At 32.1% G+C, this 21,007-nt stretch overlaps 2 protein-coding genes across 3 annotated transcripts; both read left to right on the top strand.

Annotated features, from left to right (window-relative positions):
* Positions 1–13,310, top strand: LOC132733170 (protein white-like). Of its 2 annotated transcripts, XM_060719766.1 has the most exons (19): positions 2–159; positions 697–830; positions 3,258–3,306; positions 3,517–3,706; positions 4,147–4,317; positions 4,583–4,749; positions 5,278–5,349; positions 6,292–6,394; positions 6,606–6,698; positions 6,982–7,007; positions 7,861–7,966; positions 8,483–8,614; positions 8,979–9,071; positions 9,707–9,764; positions 10,081–10,158; positions 10,440–10,545; positions 10,846–10,946; positions 11,282–11,367; positions 11,577–13,310. In XM_060719766.1, exons 1-19 carry the CDS (start codon positions 107–109, stop codon positions 11,679–11,681), a joined length of 1,923 nt encoding a protein of 640 aa, XP_060575749.1. In that variant the 5' UTR covers positions 2–106; the 3' UTR covers positions 11,682–13,310. The 2 variants fall into 2 exon arrangements, with proteins under 2 accessions (XP_060575750.1, XP_060575749.1); XM_060719767.1 differs by lacking the exon at positions 8,483–8,614 and having other exon boundaries at positions 1–159.
* Positions 13,311–13,929: 619 nt separating this feature from the next.
* Positions 13,930–17,469, top strand: LOC132733171 (potassium voltage-gated channel protein Shaw-like). Its single transcript, XM_060719768.1, has 2 exons — positions 13,930–15,717; positions 16,115–17,469. Exons 1-2 carry the CDS (start codon positions 15,247–15,249, stop codon positions 17,003–17,005), a joined length of 1,362 nt encoding a protein of 453 aa, XP_060575751.1. The 5' UTR covers positions 13,930–15,246; the 3' UTR covers positions 17,006–17,469.
* Positions 17,470–21,007: the final 3,538 nt, after the last annotated feature.

Here is a 21,007-nt window from a genome sequence, read left to right as displayed (position 1 = left end):
GAGGTCGATATTACATAAGTTTTACACTGATCCAACACTTCCGGGTAGTCGTGCGCATAGCAATGAGGAATATGCAACATTAAATTGAAGCATAATAGAGTGGTATATGCTAAAATCAATGATGAAAAAGTGGCAGGATAGTGTTATCTGTATGACACGGTAAGTTTTTATTATTTGAAGCCTTACATTTTATTGATATTATTGTGATCCTTAGTTCTTTTTATTATAATCTTATTTTGAAACCTTACGTGGTTGTGATATATATATATATATATATTAACAAGCAAGCTATTGCCTTTATATAATAGATACTGTTTAAATTGGACGAGAAATACTTTAAACTAACTTAAGACCTTTCAACATATTTGAATGGTTATCTATCAAACAAAGGAATTATTTTCTTTAAAAATCACACGAAAGTGTATGACATGCCAAGTTAGTAAAGTCAAAGTGTCAAAATAAAAGTAAACAGTTTAAAACTTTGTACATCAGTCACTGCATATTTCAATTGATTTAAACTATGTTCAACAAAAGTAGGCTTATTCTATATCCAGATACGTTCTCGATTTCCGTTTACAGTAAAATAAGTTATGATCTCAATTGACTCGTTGAAAGTAAGCAAATAATAAAGCATCTTTTCAAATTAAAAAAATATTCAAAGAAACCTATAATTGTAAATATATATGATTTAAACAGGCGTAACGTGGAAGAAAAAGCAGATGGAGTGACGTTATCATGGGATAATATTAATGTTCATGTTAAACCAAAACGTCGTATATGCTGCAGACGACAAGACTCGATAGACCCTCCAAACCAAATTCTGAAAAATGGTGAGTATATTCGATGTCACAAATTCGTATTATCAAAATGTAACTCCGTGTTTCCCAGTCATTTGGATTTCACAGAGATTAATTTGTACTAAGTTATTTTTTAATTTCATTTTAATCACCGTGTTTATCCAGAAACGCCGGAATGTGGAAATAACGCACGATTCGTGCAATAAGTAACCCAGCATTGTGCAATAAATGGCGGATACCTGACAGGAATTTCAACGCGGTAAGTAAACTGGCCAATATATTTTTTACTTAACCGAACTGTAAAAACAGGAATAGCTGCATACGGCTGCGAGGACGATACTCTTTATTCCTCATCAGGAGTATTTCCGAAAAAAATGCTTATATTGCAAGATCATTCGTGAAATGATGGCTTGACCACCGTTTTGAGCAAGGTTTTGGCTTTTCGTCGATTGTTACAAGTACAAAAAGGCATATTGTACCGTATAATTTTTATTTTCGGTAGGCCGACATTAACTAAATTTCTGGTGATAAAGAAAATTTAAATAAGGTGATAAAATGTGAATCAAGCTGTTTTATGAGGTATTGCCGATGTGAGTGAAAAGTGCTTCACGGTAACGCCGGAAAATGTGTTTTTTTCATATATTGTACTGACTGTTACACAGGTTTAATGCCATTAATCACCGAGTATATTTTACTTTTCAAATATAATTTAATGCGGAAACTTTAATTCATTTTATACAGAATTTAATTTAGATTGATTGCGTAGAAAATAAAGACACAGTCTCGAATCCGTCCCTAAAACCACAGAGCTATAAGCTTCGTAATATAATTAATCTTTGTTGAAGTGAATACGAGGAATTTTTCATTGTTCTCACTCTTTAATTTTTAATTATTTGACGAAGTAAACACCGGGAATTCCACATTTAGACCTTCATGGCATGGATAGATAAAATATTCCCCAAACACATCTCTAGTAGCTCTCAATACACATGTACATTGAGTTAAGAGACCAAAATATATTCAACTTTGTCACAATTGACCTGGTGAATTTATGAAATGGTTTTGCTCAGCTGTGAATTTGGAACAGTTCATTCAAAGTCTGAGAGATTGGTATTAGATATTTAATGTATTTGTACAAATGAGTTACCTGAGTGAGCAAATGGTCACTCTGTATGCATGTTACCTGGCCCTGTACTGGTGGCCTCTTTAAGGGTCATTAGTCCTGTTAGTTTTGTAAACGTGTCTATATTAATGCCTAGCATAAGCTCCTGAGGCAGATTCATATGTTTTTTCCATACAAGTTAACAAATAATAAGAAACCCCAAGAGTAGGGTTAATCTTTACCTCAAGGGTTATAATTGATTTGACTTAAGCAGAGGACAGTAAGGTTATGCTTTTACAAGTTTTGGGTATTATAGTTTCTATGTAAAATATATTTTGAATACAAGTCACTTCCTTATATAAGAGAAAATATATTAGATAAATAATCCATTTTCAAAGAAGTAAACCAGCCAAAGTGCTACAGCCATATATTTGTTTTGGTTGGGTTTCAAATCACGCCAACACATTCATGGACATATGGAGACTTTAAGCTTTACAGGTGCATTATTTCAGGCATAAAATACACAGACACGTTTTCTCTTTATTTATTTATTATTTTTATATTCAACTTATTTGCAATGGAAGTTTATTGTTCTTATTTTCTTACAAGATTAGACGTGGGCAACATGTTTGCAAATATTAATTTATTTCAGGAAACAATTGTCAAGTTTGTCAAGATTTAATTATTATATATTTCTATATAAGTTACGAAGAAAATACATTGACTACGTCACAAATGACTTTATTATTTTCGCCGATAAAAGGCGTTCAACCTGTGTAGCAGTTCAGTGACATATATGAAAAAATCACATTTTCCGGCGTTACCGCGAAGCACAATTCACGTACATCGACGTTACCTCATAAAACAGCTTGAATCACATTTTATCAGCTTATTTTAATTTTTTTATATCACCCGTCGCTTAGTTAATGTCACTGGCCTACCGAAAATCGAAAGTATACGGTATAATATGCATTGTTGTACTTATAAGAGACGACAAAAGCCAAAAATACGCTCAAAACGGTGGTCATGCCATCATTTGCACGAATGATCTTGAAAAGTAAACAATTTCGTGGAAATAATCTTGATGAGGGATAAAGAGTAATGTCTTCGCAGCCTTATACGGCTATTCATTTTTTCAAGTTCGATTAAATAAAAAATATATTGGCCAGTTTACTTACCGCGTCGCAAATCCTGTCAGGTATCTGCCATTTATTGCACAATTCTGCATTACTTATTGAACGAATCGTGCGTTATTTTCTCATTCCGGCGTTACTGGATATACACGGTGTTAATAATAATTTAAAGCAAAACGTTTATTTTATTTCGATTCAAAGATACACATTTCTTACTTATTACAGTTTATGGAAGCATAAAGCCAGGAACGCTACTTGCTATCATTGGGGCGAGGTAATATTTGTTATACTTTCAAACTTCCGTATTGTACTGTTATTATTCAAGTTGTGTATGAATACATTATCGAAAAAAAAGAAAAACCAAAATGATATGCATTAGTTTATTGCAACAAAGAATGATTAAATAGAATACGATGGTTGAATTTACAGTACATTACAACGTAAAACCTTTATTTAGCATTTAGTTTATTTACTAATTTATTAGTGGTTCTGGAAAGACAACTTTGCTGAATACCCTGACAACAAGGGTGGACACAAACTCTCTATCAATCACAGGTGATATCAGAGTCAATGGAAAAGTTGCTGGTACAAATATAAGAGATATTTCTGCATACGTTCGTCAGGACGACATGTTTATTGCCACAATGACAGTAAAGGAACATCTCACATTTAGGGTAAGATAAAATCATTACATAAACAATACCCTAGGGGTCTCAAAACCATAAAACAATTTGATATTGCAGGAATATATATATATTTGTTCGGCAACAGGTGTTCATATGTACTGGATAATTATCCCTTCCCTGAAATAACAATGTAAGACAACACACCATTTCCAATCAAAATACCAATTTGCAAAATAGTTGAAATGTATAATACAGTTCCTTTACTGAAGAGCAAACATTTTGCAAACCTGTTTTATTTATCGCCAACATAAAAGTAAACAAATGAAAGCAATTTCTCTTTTTGAAATATTTTTAATTTTATACTTACTAGTATTGTGTTTTCACCATCTATCAATATCACCTTTTAATTTGTTTATTTCTGATAGATATATGAATCATTTTCTATAATTGTTAAATCAAAAAGCAGTTCGTCACCTAATGTTTTATAGGCCTTACTAAGGATGGATAGAACTTTGTCGAAGGATAAAAGGCTGGCTCGAGTACAAGAAGTTATTCATGAACTTGGTCTGCAGAAATGTATGAATAACATGATTGGGGATCCTGGCCGAATAAAAGGGATATCTGGAGGAGAAATGAGGCGACTCTCCTTTGCTTCAGAGGTTTGTTATAATAATTCAACCTTATGTTTTGATAATACATGTAGTTTGTTTCTAAAACAAAAAGTTAAGGACACTGACGGAAATACTTAGTATATTTATTTGTAATACAAACCTTGTTACAAATGAGTAAAAAAACAAATAACATTTTATGCTTACATTAAATACATTTAATTCGTGACAAGGCAACAAAACGAGTTGGCATGCATCAAAACGCCTTGTTGTGCTAAATGGGTAGTTAAGATTACCACAAATATTGTATTTTTAGATACTAAATGATCCACCACTATTATTTTGTGATGAACCAACATCTGGACTTGATTCATTCATGGCTGAAAGCATCGTTCAAAATCTGAGATCTATGACAAACAAAGGAAAAACGGTTATGTGTACAATTCACCAGCCTTCCTCGGAAGTTTTCTTTTTATTCAACCAGTAAGGGAAAATAATACATTTAAAAAACTGATTATTTTGTAAATAGAGAAATTTAAGTGAATACCAAGCTATGTACAGTTAGTAAAAGTGATGGTAACTCTCATCACAGTTGAAAATGAATAAGTATAATTGTAGATATGATGTAGAAATATTTTGAATTATTACATTATAGATGTTTTTATCTTTCTTTAATCTTTATCTATGTTGCCCTTTTGAAAGCTTTGCAATTCCATTCAGTGCAAATTGAAATTCTGTTCGATGTTGTAGGATATATATAATCCTAATTCGTGTATTTTTAGTGATATGGTTACATGTAAATTAATTTCATTTGCATGCGGTTGCACTTTTCCATCAGGAAAAACATATGGCGGGTTTCATGTGATGTAAATTTTAGGGACATATTGACTGCCTACAGTACTGTAAATGTACTTCTAATCCTCGTCGTCTAATCGTTCGCTGATTATTGGGTTTCCTTTCATCATACCTTACTTAATTTCTTAAAAGATTGTTCATGTTTTTTTTATCAAGAATTCTTATAATGGCTGAAGGAAGAGTCGCATTTCTCGGAGGTATAAATGATGCCCTCAACTTTTTCTCAAGGTAAGCAACTTTACTTTTTAAAACTAGAAGTACGACTGTACTACACCCGCTCGACATATTGTCCAGTTACAAGTCAACTCGGCCAACTTCGGCCAATTTTGACTTTTGTCGGTATCTGTTTGTAACATTGTGACACTGAAAATGCAATTATAAAGAGAATGAATATTTGTTCTGAATAACGTACAATGCCACTCAAAGAAGTATTATAAAATAAATCAACTTTGGTACCTAAAATATACGCATACAGCACATATTTTTTTCTCATTAAAACTTGTAAATCTCTCTTTCTATACACGTGTAATGAGCATTATTTTGTGAATACTTGGTGAAAATAGAAGAAAAAAATCATGCATCTTATTGTTGCCAGAAATACAATTATGAGTCAAGTTAAGGGCCAAGATGATTAGAGGGCCAATTTTGTTTTAGAGAGGACATGACAGTATTAATGGAGATTCAAGTTTATTGATGTTTTCATCTGGGTAAAACCATGGTATGAGAGATTATTTAAGAAAATTTTTGATATTTTAAGTTGATAACTCAATTACATATCGTAATTTCTGTTACAAAAGAAATCAGCTTGCTCTGCCCAAATAACATCTTTTTTATGTTATAAAATTATTTATTGAATTGGGCTGTCGCTTGTAAATACCGCCTTGGGTTTTAGTAGTTTATAAAATTTAAAGGAATTTTCTTTGAATGGGTGAGAAAAGGAATGCAGATATGCAGGGAAGGAAGTTAAAGGTCTACACGCAAACATGCATGTAGGTACAAAACAGTTTAGAGGTATGAGGAAATCAATCATACACAATAGGAGTAGTAACAGTCGCGAGATATCAAAGTGTGGACAGAATGGCCCAAGAAAAACATTCTAATCTCTCTATCTTTCAATCAGCTCGAATCTTTCATATCATAACACACGCTTTATTGTTTTTTAATTTGCAGTGTCGGTAAGCCCTGCCCACAGAATTACAACCCTTGTGATTTCTTTATAGCGTCTATGGCTGTGGTACCTGGTAATGAAGCTGAATGCAGAAGCAATGTAAAGGTATAAACATCTGCTCACAAGTTGAAATTCCTGAATGTTAATTACGTCAATCTTGTATAATTGTATTATTTAAGTTTTTCTCTGTTTGTTTAGCTTAATGATTTAACATTAATTAGTCTTAACTTAGAAAGAATTGATTTACCTATTTTGTAAGTGTGTTGCTGTTTCTTACTCGGCATGATATTTATAAAAAAAAATATATCTTTTGCAGACAATATGTGATGAATTTGAAAAGACGACAAATGCCATCGAAATGAAAAATGAAAATCATCCAAAGGAAATAAACAGTTCCTCCAGAAGTTCAGTGAGTAAATAAACAAAACAGCTCCACTCAAACATGCACGTCAAAAAGACATTGTATTCAACTGTAACGGCATTAACAAAATATACATGTGTTTTTTATAAATACAATAGTGATGGGACTCGGATATGATTATCTTATTTATTGTTATTCAAGTTTAGAAAATTTAAATATTCTAGTACGGAAAAACATTTAATCAATCAAAGTTAGAATCATGTTCAGAATCGTTAATTATCACCGTTGAAGTGTCGTGTAAAGTAATTTAAAATTAGTTTTATCTTTTCAGCTACTCGTCTCAGAAAGCTCGGATAGGTATTAAATTTTATATCATTTGAAATTCTGCAGAATATGTCAAATATCAATCATCTATTGCTTAATTCATAATTTATAAAAAAATAATAATCAAATACATAATTTATAATATGATAATAAGAAACAATCAAATATACAATAATTAAGTCATGTAACATTACAGAGGAGAGAATCAACAGTGTCATAAGTATTAATCATGCATGTATGTTTGTGTTTAAAAAGCTAAGAAAATAACAGTAAATGCTTACTTGAATATTTGCATATATCAGATATGGGTCACTTTTATATTTGTGTATATCAGATATGGGCCACCTTTATATTTGTGTATATCAGATATGTGTCATCTTTATATTTGTATATATATCAGATATGGGTCACCTTTATATTTGTATATATATCAGATATGGGTCATCTTTATATTTGTATATATCAGATATGGGTCACCTTTATATTTGTGTATATCAGATATGGGCCACCTTTATATTTGTGTATATCAGATATGTGTTATCTTTATATTTGTATATATCAGAATGGGTCACCTTTATATTTGTGTATATCAGATATGGGTCACCTTTATATTTGTGTATATCAGATATGGGTCATCTTTATATTTGTATATATATCAGATATGGGTCACCTTTATATTTGTATATATATCAGATATGGGTCATCTTTATATTTGTATATATCAGATATGGGTCATCTTTATATTTGTATATATCAGAATGGGTCACCTTTATATTTGTGTATATCAGATATGGGTCACCTTTATATTTGTGTATATCAGATATGGGTCATCTTTATATTTGTGTATATCAGATATGGGTCATCTTTATATTTGTATATATATCAGATATGGGTCACCTTGGTATGAACAATTTGCGGCAGTTTTAACACGATCATGGAAGACAACTCTAAGAGAACCTATGGTTATGAGAGTAAGACTAGTTCAGACAATCGTGAGTACTTACTGATGACTTTTTAATGACATTTTGTTAACATTAGTGTCATTAACTATTACCCATGTCTTTGATCTGACATGTAAATGAAATAAAGGAAAGATAGCATGTTCACTTTTAACAATTTTATTGATGTATTTAGTAAATACTTCCACTTTTTTAGACAGTCAAATGAGGTACAGCATTTAAGGTCTTATAACGTGGACAATTTGAAAAAAAACGTAGGCTCGGTTTGAGTTTGGTCTGTTCATGGACAGCAGGGACTGTGCAAGCTACTATCAACACCCGAGCCCAATACGTGTTGATATTTGACTTACCATCTTCCATATAAGAAATATTCAATATGTTTCAATTTCTTAAACATTTTTCATGCATCTCCACATTTTATTCAGTTTTAAATACAAATGAAATCTTCTTGTTTTAAGATCATTTAAATAGCAAGCATATGCCACAGTGTCATTGGATGTTTAAAAATGATCCATCAAATCCTTTTGTAAATGAATACGATGGTTTCAGGTATTATCCATAGTTCTCGGGCTGATCTATCTCCAGTTAAACCACGACCAAGAAGGTGTTATGAACATCAATGGGGTCATATTTCTTATACTTATAAATATGACTGTTACAAATATGCTTGGTGTACTAAATGTAAGTTTTAACGGTTTCGATATTTCAAAGTTTTGGCAGTACCTAAAAAACTATACTATTATTATTTGTTTACATGACCCCGGTTAATTTAGTCGGAGAACCGATAGTTGTTGCATTTGTTTAACTTCATGATTATGTGGTCCTCCAACGCCGCATTGACGTGTTGTCCTGCATTTGTGTATAATGTTACACGTTCCTATCTTTTATGATTCTTACTCGTTTAATTAGTTGCTAACTTTTGATTGAAGTTCTTCCTATTCCCTTGCCACTTGCATGCAAAGAAACCAAAATACGCAATGGTACGTAGCTGAACCAATACTTTTTTTTTTGATAGATAACAAGAAATGTTTTTTTTTTCCTACAGTCTTTCCCTTTAGAGACACCAATATTCAAACGAGAGTACGGCATTGGGCTGTACAGGGTGGACATTTACTTTATTAGCAAGACTCTAGCAGAGGTATAATAAATCTTCATTTTTGATATTCAAATATATCCAGAAATTATACTCACTTTGAATAAGGTAAAGAGTTTGAAATGTGATCAAGGTTCAAACCTTTAACACGATTAGATTAATATAAGTCATTAAAGATATCGTACCCATACAAATCATTTAAGTGTTCAATAATCATATAAAAATCTTACACCGGCTGCCGGTAGAGACTGAATTATATAGCTCGAGAGTAATTGTTTACGGTGGTAACGAGGCACTGTCGAGTTTCCGCTTAAGTTACCCGAGAACTAGATATTCCCGTCTGTACCGTCAGCCGGTGTTTGATTCTTTTTCTTGTATATTAGATATCAATTATTTTCAGAACAGAAATTACGAAAACTGATTCTCATTATGCACTTTTTTCTTATAGAAGCGTATGGACTTAATAACGGTAAAATGAAGACATCCTAAGAACGCAATTCATTCATAAAAGGCACGCGGAAATTACTTCATTTTAAGCACGCGAGGACAGGTTTTTCTAGCACAGGTGTAAACGGTAGATAATCCTGTGTGATGTGCTAGAAATATTTGTCTACAATACCCATTCTGTACGATATTATTACATTCTTTTGAAGAAATAAAATTCCCTTTTTTATTTACAGCTGCCTTCATACTTAATCATTCCAGTTATCTTCTCAGCTATTGCATACTGGATGATTGGTAAAGTATCATTTCACAGACTTTATATAACAGATTATTGTAGCAGCGAAATTATTACTTGTTATCACGACGACATTATATAACTTTGCCGTCTAAAAAGTATCCTTCAACCATTTAAACTGAGTATTCATCTTTTAAACATTTGGTAAGATGCAGATTTCTCACAGCTATTTGAAATTTGAATCATTCTTCCAAATTGTTTAGTTATATTTGAATTAATGATATTTTGACTCTGTCTCATAGCATGTTATACAATGAGAACATGCAGCAATATACATTGCACAAACTTGCTTATGTCATTTATTGTAAAATACAGGGTTATACAATACACTGGAAGCATTTCTTGTGTTTACTGCCGTGATTGTGCTTGTTTCAAATATATCAGTTTCATTTGGTAAGCATTTCATTTTCGCCATTTTATAAATCCATGTTTTGTATTTAACATCGGTTTACTGAAACTTAGATTTCATCATTACATATATTGATAAAAATTCCTTGAATAACTGACAGAATTGTATACACCAATTACTCAGCAAAAGCAATCTACATGTACACTATTTTATCCTTTTTTATAACGGTGTTTGCATTAAATCCCTTGATCATTAAAACAAGTTTCTAGTATATCAATCGATTCATGAAAACATTTTCATGTGAATTATTTATTTATTGTTTCAGGCTATATAGTGTCGGCGGGTACTAACTCCGTGACCACAGCATTGGCAATTGCTCCACCAACACTTATTCCACTAGTAATGTTTGGTGGATTTTTCTTAAATTCAGAGTATGTTTCCTTTCCCTAAATATTCTTTTAAACAGATTTTAGATTTTTGCTTATTATTATATGATATGGTTTACAAGTTATGAAATGGTCCGACATTAAAAAAGCACATTTAACGTATAAAATAAGTCGATATTTTAAGCAGATTGGTTATATAATATGTAACTTTAGCATTGCCCATTTTGCCACTGTTAAAGTAGCTAGTTTAAAATAATTTCAGAAAGCTATGTACAAAAATATTTTGTACACGAGAGACTTCATTGCTTCTTTTGCCTTAAAATAGATATAAAACTTTGTTTTCAGTTCCGTCCCAGTTTATTTTATTTGGCTGGAATATTTATCATGGTTCAAATATTCAAATGAGCTACTTATGGTAAACCAGTGGGATGATGTTGACATGTTATGTGGGTATATCTTTATTATAGATCTATTATTCCAATAATGTACTATACACGCGTGAACATTTACAGATGACAAAAGAAGATATCTGATCTAATTAATGTATTCATTTATTTAAAATAAGACATTACGCGATATTCCTCCATGTCCACTTTCTTGAACTTATCAGGTTTGATGGGGCAATATGGTCGTTCCCAAATCTTTGATCCCTAGATCAAGTTTTTAACCCTAGAACACAAAGAAATAAATAAGTGATAATATGTTCTATATTTTTTAAAAGAAAACAGTGTGGTTAAAAAGAACTATAATATTTCAAAAAAAAAATGGAATTGTTTTGTAGCTTGTGATAGTAACAGTACATCTCCTGTTGACAGCTGTCATTTTCACAACGGAAAGCAAGTTATACTGTATCTAAATTACAGCAAGGTACGACAAACATATTTGTATCCTTTTTATAGAATGCACGTAAAAGAATTTTTATTATTATATTGCCATTGTTATTAATAGTTTCAAAAATCTTTCAAACCGAAAAAATTGTAATTGAGGGCATCAACACTTATACAACATGTATAATTTGGCATTTTCAATATGCAACGAAATTGATTCCTAAATATCTTTTTTTTGTTTGATTACAGGACAATCTGTGGTTTAATATCGGTCTGCTGCTAGCAATGCTGATTGTTTACAGAATAATAGCCTTCATACTTTTACTTGTGAAGGCAAGGAGCTCTAAAACCTAGACAGTGTTATGCGACCTGTTGCTTTTATTGCTTTATTTATGGCAACAAGAAACTCTTTCTATGAATTCTTTTTTGTTTTTAATGTAATTTAGTTTTGGTTATGTTGTGTGTAGAGTAGCAAAGAAGCTTTAGAAATCTACAGTGCTGTCTACTGACGGTGAAAAGAATGAACAAAATTAATTATCATTTTTTATTGTATTTGTTTTGTGTCAATAATAGTTACAAGATCATCCTCTGTAAATATTAACTCATATGTGCTGTTTCTTATCGTTTTTGTCGAAAAATCAGAAGAGTAATTGTTTCGGCAATTAGATTGAGCGTTACAATTAGCACTATGAACATTACACGATACACCTTTCAGTCATTATATCAAAATAAGATGGTTTCTTATCAAGAAGTGGCTAAATCACTACACTGAAAGGATACAGAACAAGTGCATCATATTTTTCTTGCATAATTTTATTCAATTCTAAACAATGTTAAAAGTAAATTACATACAAGAACTGGATTACTAAGCAATAATAATAACGTTACTGATAACAACTAAAGTCATAAACGGTTCATGTTTCGAACTCTTATCGTAAACGACTTCCACCACTGGCTATAACAACCGTCCATATCCTTCTCATATACCCGCATAGTTTCGTAGAAGGTTACGTAAAAATCCTGTTACACCCACGCGAATAGCTGCTGGCAATTACTGTATGATTTGTGGCTGAATTTGTTTGACGTTTACGTACACATTGACTGATAAACAGTTATTAAAGTAATGTTTATTTCGACGTTTTATACCCGTCAACATTGAATAAATTAAATTGCAACTCGTTATTTAAACGACGATATTCCAACGATCGTGGGCATGGTAACGAATCCATAAAAAGACGTTTTTGACAGTGACGTTTTTTTTAGAACGACAGCGCGGTATGGTCTGAAGAATTATTTGCCTCGCTCTTATAAACACTTTTGATATAGTGTAAAGGTTTACCGCCACGATACGATTACCGACCACTAAATCAGAAGTTGATTCTGCCACATAAATGAAAATTAACGTTTGTAATTATAGTGCCTAATGGCTTTCAACCGAGACGCACTTGATCGTGACCTATCAATAAATGTTCCTGTGTCTCCTCCACGTCGAACGAGTCGCTTTATTATTGATCGTGCAACATTTAAACTTTTTGCCATCTGATTTGTACAAGGTTCACATTCGAACATGGTTAAATCGCAAGGTCTGTCTTTTACTTTTTTAGCCACTACATCATTGGTTATCTCTTCTTTTCGGCAGATTTATGACATACAGGTTGTGTTTTGACTTACACATGTACGCGAGTAATTTTACAAAATGAAACTGCGCGGAATTAGTGCACAGAGCGCATGAAAAATTCGTAGCGGTGGCTTTGGTTTGTACCAGTAATAATCATTATTTTACTGTTACTTGGTACCATGATATAAACAGTTTGGCTGGGTTTGCATGCTCAAAAGCGGTAGTTCGGGGTGAAGTGTTTCTTTGTCCAGTCAGTGCAAAATTGAAAACGTCCTCTGATGCAACACTGTAGTTACTAGAGATGTATGATTCTTATCAACTTGTCAGAGTCGATTCATGACGCATCGTTAACTTATATTATCTTACATGTATAATACCGTCAAACTGGTAAAGTACATTGTAAAAAGATAATCTATGTTTGGATATAACATTATTTATGTTTTAACATTCGCATATGGCTGAAACGTTTGAAAACCTAATCTTGCTGACAATACTCAAAAGGTTTTATCTAATCTTAATAAGACTTGGTATATTTCTTTAAGTCAATTTTCATACGCATTTTGTCAGAGGAATTTGCCTGAAAGAAAGACATGTATGTTTAACCTTCATATAACTTTAATGTATTGGAACGTTAAGTATATTTCTAATAAATAAGTTTGTGTGTGTCTCAATGTTTTCTTACATTGTTAATTTTCATAATTTAAAAGAACGTTTATCGAGACAATTGAATTGCTTAATGTATTGTTAGATTTCGTTACATACATAACTTTTACAGAGAATGGACAGATAAATGATAAAGATTCTTGATTCAGCCCTATTGAATTGTTGTATATTTTGTTATTTGTTTTATATTATAAAATAAATGAAAAGAATAATGGCAAAATTTGAAGGTTTTTTTACTTTTATTCATACATACATCAATTATACTTAGATATGAAAAATATCACCCTAATGTATAGGTTATGCTATATTTATTATAGTATATATACCTATTTTAAGGTTTCTAAAGTCATGTGCAGTTTTGATAAATGAATGGGAAACTGAAAAAAAAAACGAAGTAGTTTGTCACTACATATTTACGTCTCAAATATTTAACTATTGTAGATGGCAAGGCTTCGGCGCCAAATACACAATAACGCACGTATGTCCCCGGTGAATAATGCTACACTGGTTTTATCCCGCACCTGATTATATTGGCATTACTATGGGAGACAATTCATTTTGTACTTGCTGACTTAACCACTGGAAAAAGTAGATTCTTAACATTCTGCGTCATATGAGTAAAAAAAGCAAATGTTTATTTACTGTTCAAAACGAATTCTAACCGTAAGTTAGAACCGTAAGCGCATTTGAAACAATACAAAGCATCTTCAAAAAGTCAATACGATTATTGTTATTTTCTGTGAACGCATTTTCCCTGATGATTTAATTCGCTTATGGAAAACACTTACAAATGGATCGTAATAGGCTTTCACAATCACAAAACTTAAAGGCACATAAAGCCTCAGAAATACATATTATTTTATTTTCTAAAGAAATGATAAACGTGTGTTTACAATATTGTAATAATGGATTCCGGATATGTAAAATGCTATTCACTTGAAGAACATAGCACTGATATAATGTATATATGTAGTTATTTGTGAAAAAAACGTAAATATAAACAGAGTAGTATTTTGACTTTCATACAAAATACTAAACTAGTACATTGGTAGCTTATTGCCTAAACCTAATAGCAAAAATAATTTAACTATAAGGACGACGAGGTTCTTTTTGGAAATGCTACAATTCACAAATCATTAAAATTTTTGGAAAACGAAAAACACAACAAAAAAACAACAACATTTTATAGGCTAAGTGTGCCTTTAATATCAGTTTGAAACTGTTGTATCGTCCATGTTACATTTCTCCATTTTATGTATGTAGAAATAGCAATGTTAAGTACCTTTAATCGGATGCCAGGAGAAAATTATCTAAATAATTCAGAGGATAAGCAGCGCGAATGTTGTGTTTTTGACGCCGTATCTTCCCAAAGGAAATGTGTGTATATGTGTAGTATATATCCCAGACAGTTATTGATTAATGAAATAAGATCGTTTCTGTAGAGGGAACATTCATATCTCTTTGTTGCATATCGTGAAACAATCTAAAGTTCTATGGATAAACATAAGGAAACAAAGGAAATGTGTGTATATGTGTAGTATATATCCCAGACAGTTATTGATTAATGAAATAAGATCGTTTCTGTAGAGTGAACATTCATATCTCTTTGTTGCATATCGTGAAACAATCTAAAGTTCTATGGATAAACATACAATTAAAAACAAATTCACTCTGATAAATATCGGTGGAACAACTTACAAGTGCTATACAAAAACGCTTACTGCTTTCTCTACTTCGAAGTTGGCTAACTTAGACAAAGAAAACGACGAATATGACGACGAAAAAAATGAATATTTTTTCGATAGAAATCCAATACTGTTTGCATACATCCTGGATTCGTTCCGAAAAGGAGCAATACATTTGCCAAAGGATATATGTGGAACAACTTTCAGACAGGAGTTAGAATTCTGGGAAATACCTCCGCGCTATGTTGCTCCGTGTTGCTGGGAGGCACTTTATGGTAGCGAAGGTGATATAGAAATAGTGCACTTGCTGCTGGAAAATTTTCGTCAAGGTCAAAATTGGAGCCGTATTCACGACCGAAAATCGGGTCTTAGGACACGACTTTGGCTTTTTCTGGATGAGCCGAAATCTTCCAGATCAGCTTTTGTAAGAATAAAATTTATTGATTATTTTTGTAACATTGATTGTTTTCCTTTTATGGTATACTTTGTCTTTAACTTAATTATATATATAATATATCTACGGATGTCACAATTTGTAAATTCGGTGTGTTGTAATATACATATGTAAATAAGAACATGCTAGTATACTGTTTACATGTTAGATTATTATTATTATTATAAAGTCAGTGGCGATATGAATGTATGTTATTTTCCAACATGAAATTTCTTTCATATTTGTTATTTGTAAGATTCGTTATAGGATTAATATTAACATATTCATGCAGAACCCCGACTGCCTTGTTTCTTTTTTAATCAAAGAAGTGAATTGATGAACTTGTTATGCTTATAGGTGAATTTAATACATATTACATTGTTTTCAGGTATGGAACTTATTCATATCATTCCTTATTCTGGCTGCTTTGCTTGCTGATTCTCTATCCACTATCGATATATTTCAAGAAAACCACACTGAAGAGGATATGATGGTGTTTGCGAAATTTGCTGATTCCGTTCATTTCAGTAATGCAACAATGGAAAAGATTTCGGCCATGAAACCAAACGCATACCTGTTGTTTATCAGTGTAATGTTACATGCCATTCTAACATTAGAGCTTGTTATCGGATTTGTCGTCTGCCCGAATAAAAACAGTTATTTCAAATGCATTTCCCGAGTTATTGCTTGTTTTGGATATGTAGCTTATTGGATTTCATGCTGCATCTACTTAAATTTACGATATGTTACTTCCATATATGTTGTAACTATACAAGTTATATTTGGCTATCTCTCTATATTGAAGCTTTTTCGACTTTTTTATCTTTCTAGAAGTATCCCTGCATTTAGACTTATTACTCTAACATTCCGATCATGTAAGCAAGAAATGAAAATATTAGTTTTTTTGCTAAGTATATGTGTTTTTGTTTATGGATATTTCTTATTCGCTGCCGAATTCCTGCACAATCCTAATATAAACAATATTTTTAAAGCAATCTATTGGGCGTTAATAACTCTAACGACTGTTGGATATGGTAATTATGTGCCTGTTACCACTGTCGGTCATGTGATTGCTGGATCATGCGCAGTATGTGGTGTGATAGTTATTGCTCTACCTGTCGGAATTATTGCATCGAAATTTTACAAATATTACAACTATTGCTCATACATCAAGACAAACTCTATTACGGAGGTTAACATGCCGCAATCAGTTAATGGGGACCAAGCATCAAAGATAAGTTTAGATGAAAACAGCATTCTTGAATTAAATGATTTATAATACATATTAATTTTTTAAAGTTTACCTTGCACCTGTTTATTATTAATAACATTTATTCTGTGATTGTTGAAAAAACGTATATGTATAGTGCTTATGACAGTGACTTCGGTTGTATTATGCTATCTTAAGTAAAAAATTATGGGAGAAATCACTTGAAATACATGACGCAGTAACACATGTCTTTTTCGTAACATTTTCCAGCCCTCAAGAAAAACAAAAATAAAGTAGAAAGTTGACTTAGTTGATTAACTTTAGTACCTGCCATTCTTGAAATATGATATCTGTTCGACACTGTTTCAAGAAAATTAATAAAATAATGGGATATGGAAATGACTTTTGAATGTGCAATGTATTTGTTTTCTTTACATTCTTTTTTATTCAACAATTTCTTCGATACTTTTTATTAGGCGAATAGTTTATGCCTTTTTATATTTCACATTTTTATAATAAACGTTTTTACTATCTTTGTGGTATTGTTTTCACTGTTCTGATTAAAGATTGCCACTTTAATATTGTATTTTCCCATTGTCATTAAAACTGGACCTACACTACGCCTCAAAATACCGAGTTTATAAGAGACACACCAAAAGAACCGTGAAAGTGCTTCAGTTAATTAGACTGCCGGTAATAATAGTTACTAAGATGACTTTCTTCGTCAACAAATGATAAAATCTATCGCCTTATCCAAGGCGTCTTGCAATAACACAATATAACTTACTTCGGGAAAAGACTTCAATAAGAATTTAGTTGCTTCCAATCTAATCCATTTTTGTATTGAAAATGTCATATAAAATGTGTTTTTGTATATGACAAATAGAATATGATTAAACCATTTGTTATTACAGCTTCACTCTCATCATAATAAAATGATTATTATCATAACTTTAAGTCTTTTCTGCTTTGTCATCAACAAAATAATGACATACCAATTAACAACGTTATTTTCATATTTGATCTGATAATGTTTGTACAAAGAGAAACTAGATCATATGTATCTCTGTTTAATACAATGCTGAAAAATCTCTCCTGGTTGATTTCATTGTCATTCTAAGTAATGACTAGATATTATTGAATCCCGTTATTCAGTAGTTTCCCTAAACAAATATTGATTTAATTGATTATGTGGAATTTGCTATGATAAGGGCTCTCTTCAATATGATTTAATTGTTAAACTTTACAGAAGAGAAACAATGAGTGCTTTACGTTAATAACATTCCAAATTGTGTCAGGGGAGAATAATATTTAATACAATAGATGACCTGGAACGCGATCCTTTCATATATGATCAACGTAGGCTTCAATTTGGAAAATGTTAGTACATTATTCACAAAGAGAATTATATGACAGATATATATTTTTTAGATACATTCTGATAATAAGCTGGCTTTATGTCTGTAGTTGAGATGAACAAGTGGTGTTTTACACAAGCACAGATGACTGCAAAAGAATGGTGTGCACTACATACGTTGAGAAGGGCCGTATGAAGGAATACTTTGACGAATGACTGTGTAGATCTGCGCAGATGTTTGCATTAAACATAAAGGGGAAAACACCCATGACGTCCATATCAGTACTCGTTTTATACTGTGATAGGGCGTATACGCTTACGTCAATGGAATAGGTAAAGCTAACTAATAATTGTGCTAGGAATCTAACACAATTAGTCTTATTTACATAATAAAAACGGTGCTGACACGCTCGTATTGGATTTTGCATAAATAAAGTGCTACTATCTGATACGATATTAAACACGATATTTAAACTTTACTTTAATAAAAAAAACAGCAGCAATAAAATCCTAAATTTGAGCATAAACATACAGACATGTCTGATAGTTTAGCACTCCGCCGCCATCCTGACAATATGGTTAATACCGTGGTCCCGAGATGACCTTTAACATGTCTGATAGTTTAGCACTCCGCCGCCATCCTGACAATATGGTTAATACCGTAGTCCCGAGATGACCTCTAACATGTCTGATAGTTTAGCACTCCGCCGCCATCCTGACAATATGGTTAAAACCGTAGTCCCGAGATGACCTCTAACATGTCTGATAGTTTAGCACTCCGCCGCCATCCTGACAATATGGTTAATACCGTGGTCCCGAGATGACCTTTAACATGTCTGATAGTTTAGCACTCCGCCGCCATCCTGACAATATGGTTAATACCGTAGTCCCGAGATGACCTCTAACATGTCTGATAGTTTAGCACTCCGCCGCCATCCTGACAATATGGTTAAAACCGTAGTCCCGAGATGACCTCTAATATGTCTGATAGTTTAGCACTCCGCCGCCACCCTGACAATATGGTTAATACCGTAGTCCCGAGATGACCTTTAATATGTGGTAAATTGGCACACTAATTGGCATATGAGAAATAAATTATGTGATTTCTATCCAGTATTTATCTAAAAATAAATTATTTCTTTACATATTATAAAAAGTAAATTTACTTTATTTTGTTTTATTTCTATTTTCAATTAACCCAAAAGTATACATGTTTAATTTTATCTGTGGTTCGCGAGATATCGCGATGTTTCTAACTGTTGGGGTTGAAAAGAGTGTTTACTGCTGTATTGCCTAGAAGTAGGCAAACTATCAATGAAATATAGTCTTTATCCATTAATGCACATGATTTATTTATTATCAAGAATACAAAAACATTAAAGCTTTCGAAGCCAGAAGTACAGGACTATCCAAATCATCTCAGAAGAAACTACAAAACTTGAATGGTAATAATAATAATAATAATAATAATAGATCTAGTAATAAATCTTTCTTGAAAACTGTTCACTGTTTACGGGGGAATATGTTTAAGCGGCCGTAAAGCTCAGTCGGTAGAGCCGCGGTACGGTATTCCGGGTGTCCCGGGTTCGAGTCCCGGTCAGACTGCACATTTTTTATTGAGACTGACAATTACTAAAATTGACCTTTAAAGTTAAATATATCTGGTAAGAAAAATTCTCAATGACGTTGAATCAAGTGTTCTATAACAATTATCTGATGAACGATCGAATACAATCAACAAACTCATTGCAGTGGTTTTCCTTCTTGAAAGGATGTGAACATGTGACAAATAATTTTGCAAACCTTCCTAGACTATCATTTTCTATTATCTTTTAAAATCTGGAAACAAAGTGATCCCTCGAAAGCATTATTTACAACAAAATAACATGAAAATTGCAGACTCGGTTTGATTGAGTCTGTACATAAGGGATAATGAATAAGTGCAACATCCCTCACGCCCCCTAGCACCGGCTTAAGCGGTACTCAATTCCGAACACTTAATAGTGCTGGCATCAATGATCCAGAAGGACCAGAAAAACATAACAACACTGAAGTGAAGTATGGGGCAACTTTTTACAGCTGCCACACAGCACTTGACACCTGCTGTTGTGCAGTATAAAAATCTGGAAACAAAGTGAAAAAATGAACTTGGCAAAAATATTCCTTCAGACACGCGTTTGATCGAGAGTATTAATAATGTGACGAAAATGTCAACATTTTATAATATAAAATAAGTAAAACCTAATTTCAGATTGAAAAAATGATTTGTATGACTATACGATTCTTTTATTTATTGTATATCAGTATTGCTATGATCTGAAACATCTAAATGTTGGTCAGTTTGTTTAGCACGTTCAAAGTTATGTCCAAATTCATACGACTTATTATTTTGAATGACTTGTGAATAAGTGTAGTTTAATCTGAAATATCATCTTAACATTTTGAAACGTTTCAACATAATTATTGCAAGTCTCTAAACGAATCAATTTTAAACCTATATTAATGACGAAAGTGACGAGAGTGTGGTTGAAAATGATTACGAATCGAAAATTTGGCCGTAATAGTTAATTATCCAATGACTTAGAACAATTTCCAATTGATTTTGAATATTAGCCTGGATATTGTGTACTGTAGTTTTAGTCAAAAGTACAGCCAATAGGTCGCGTATTTGTATTTTTTTTTATATGACTCATTCTTTTGATGAGAAAAACAGA

The sequence above is a fragment of the Ruditapes philippinarum genome, unplaced genomic scaffold (genome assembly GCF_026571515.1).
Source record: "Ruditapes philippinarum isolate M1 unplaced genomic scaffold, ASM2657151v2 ctg5908_1_1_1_1, whole genome shotgun sequence".
Lineage (NCBI taxonomy): Eukaryota > Metazoa > Mollusca > Bivalvia > Venerida > Veneridae > Ruditapes > Ruditapes philippinarum.
Note: the sequence above shows the minus strand (reverse complement) of the source record. Positions and strands in the feature narration are given on the sequence as shown.

Excerpts from the sequence above, each read along its gene's own strand:
- LOC132733170 (XM_060719766.1), top strand. The coding sequence starts at position 107 with ATGCTAAAATCAATGATGAAAAAGTGGCAGGATAGTGTTATCTGTATG. Across the intron at positions 4,318-4,582 it reads GACTCTCCTTTGCTTCAGAG|ATACTAAATGATCCACCACT; the intron begins GTTTGTTATAAT and ends TTGTATTTTTAG. Across the intron at positions 4,750-5,277 it reads GTTTTCTTTTTATTCAACCA|AATTCTTATAATGGCTGAAG; the intron begins GTAAGGGAAAAT and ends TTTTTTATCAAG.
- LOC132733171 (XM_060719768.1), top strand. The coding sequence starts at position 15,247 with ATGGATAAACATACAATTAAAAACAAATTCACTCTGATAAATATCGGT. Across the intron at positions 15,718-16,114 it reads AATCTTCCAGATCAGCTTTT|GTATGGAACTTATTCATATC; the intron begins GTAAGAATAAAA and ends CATTGTTTTCAG.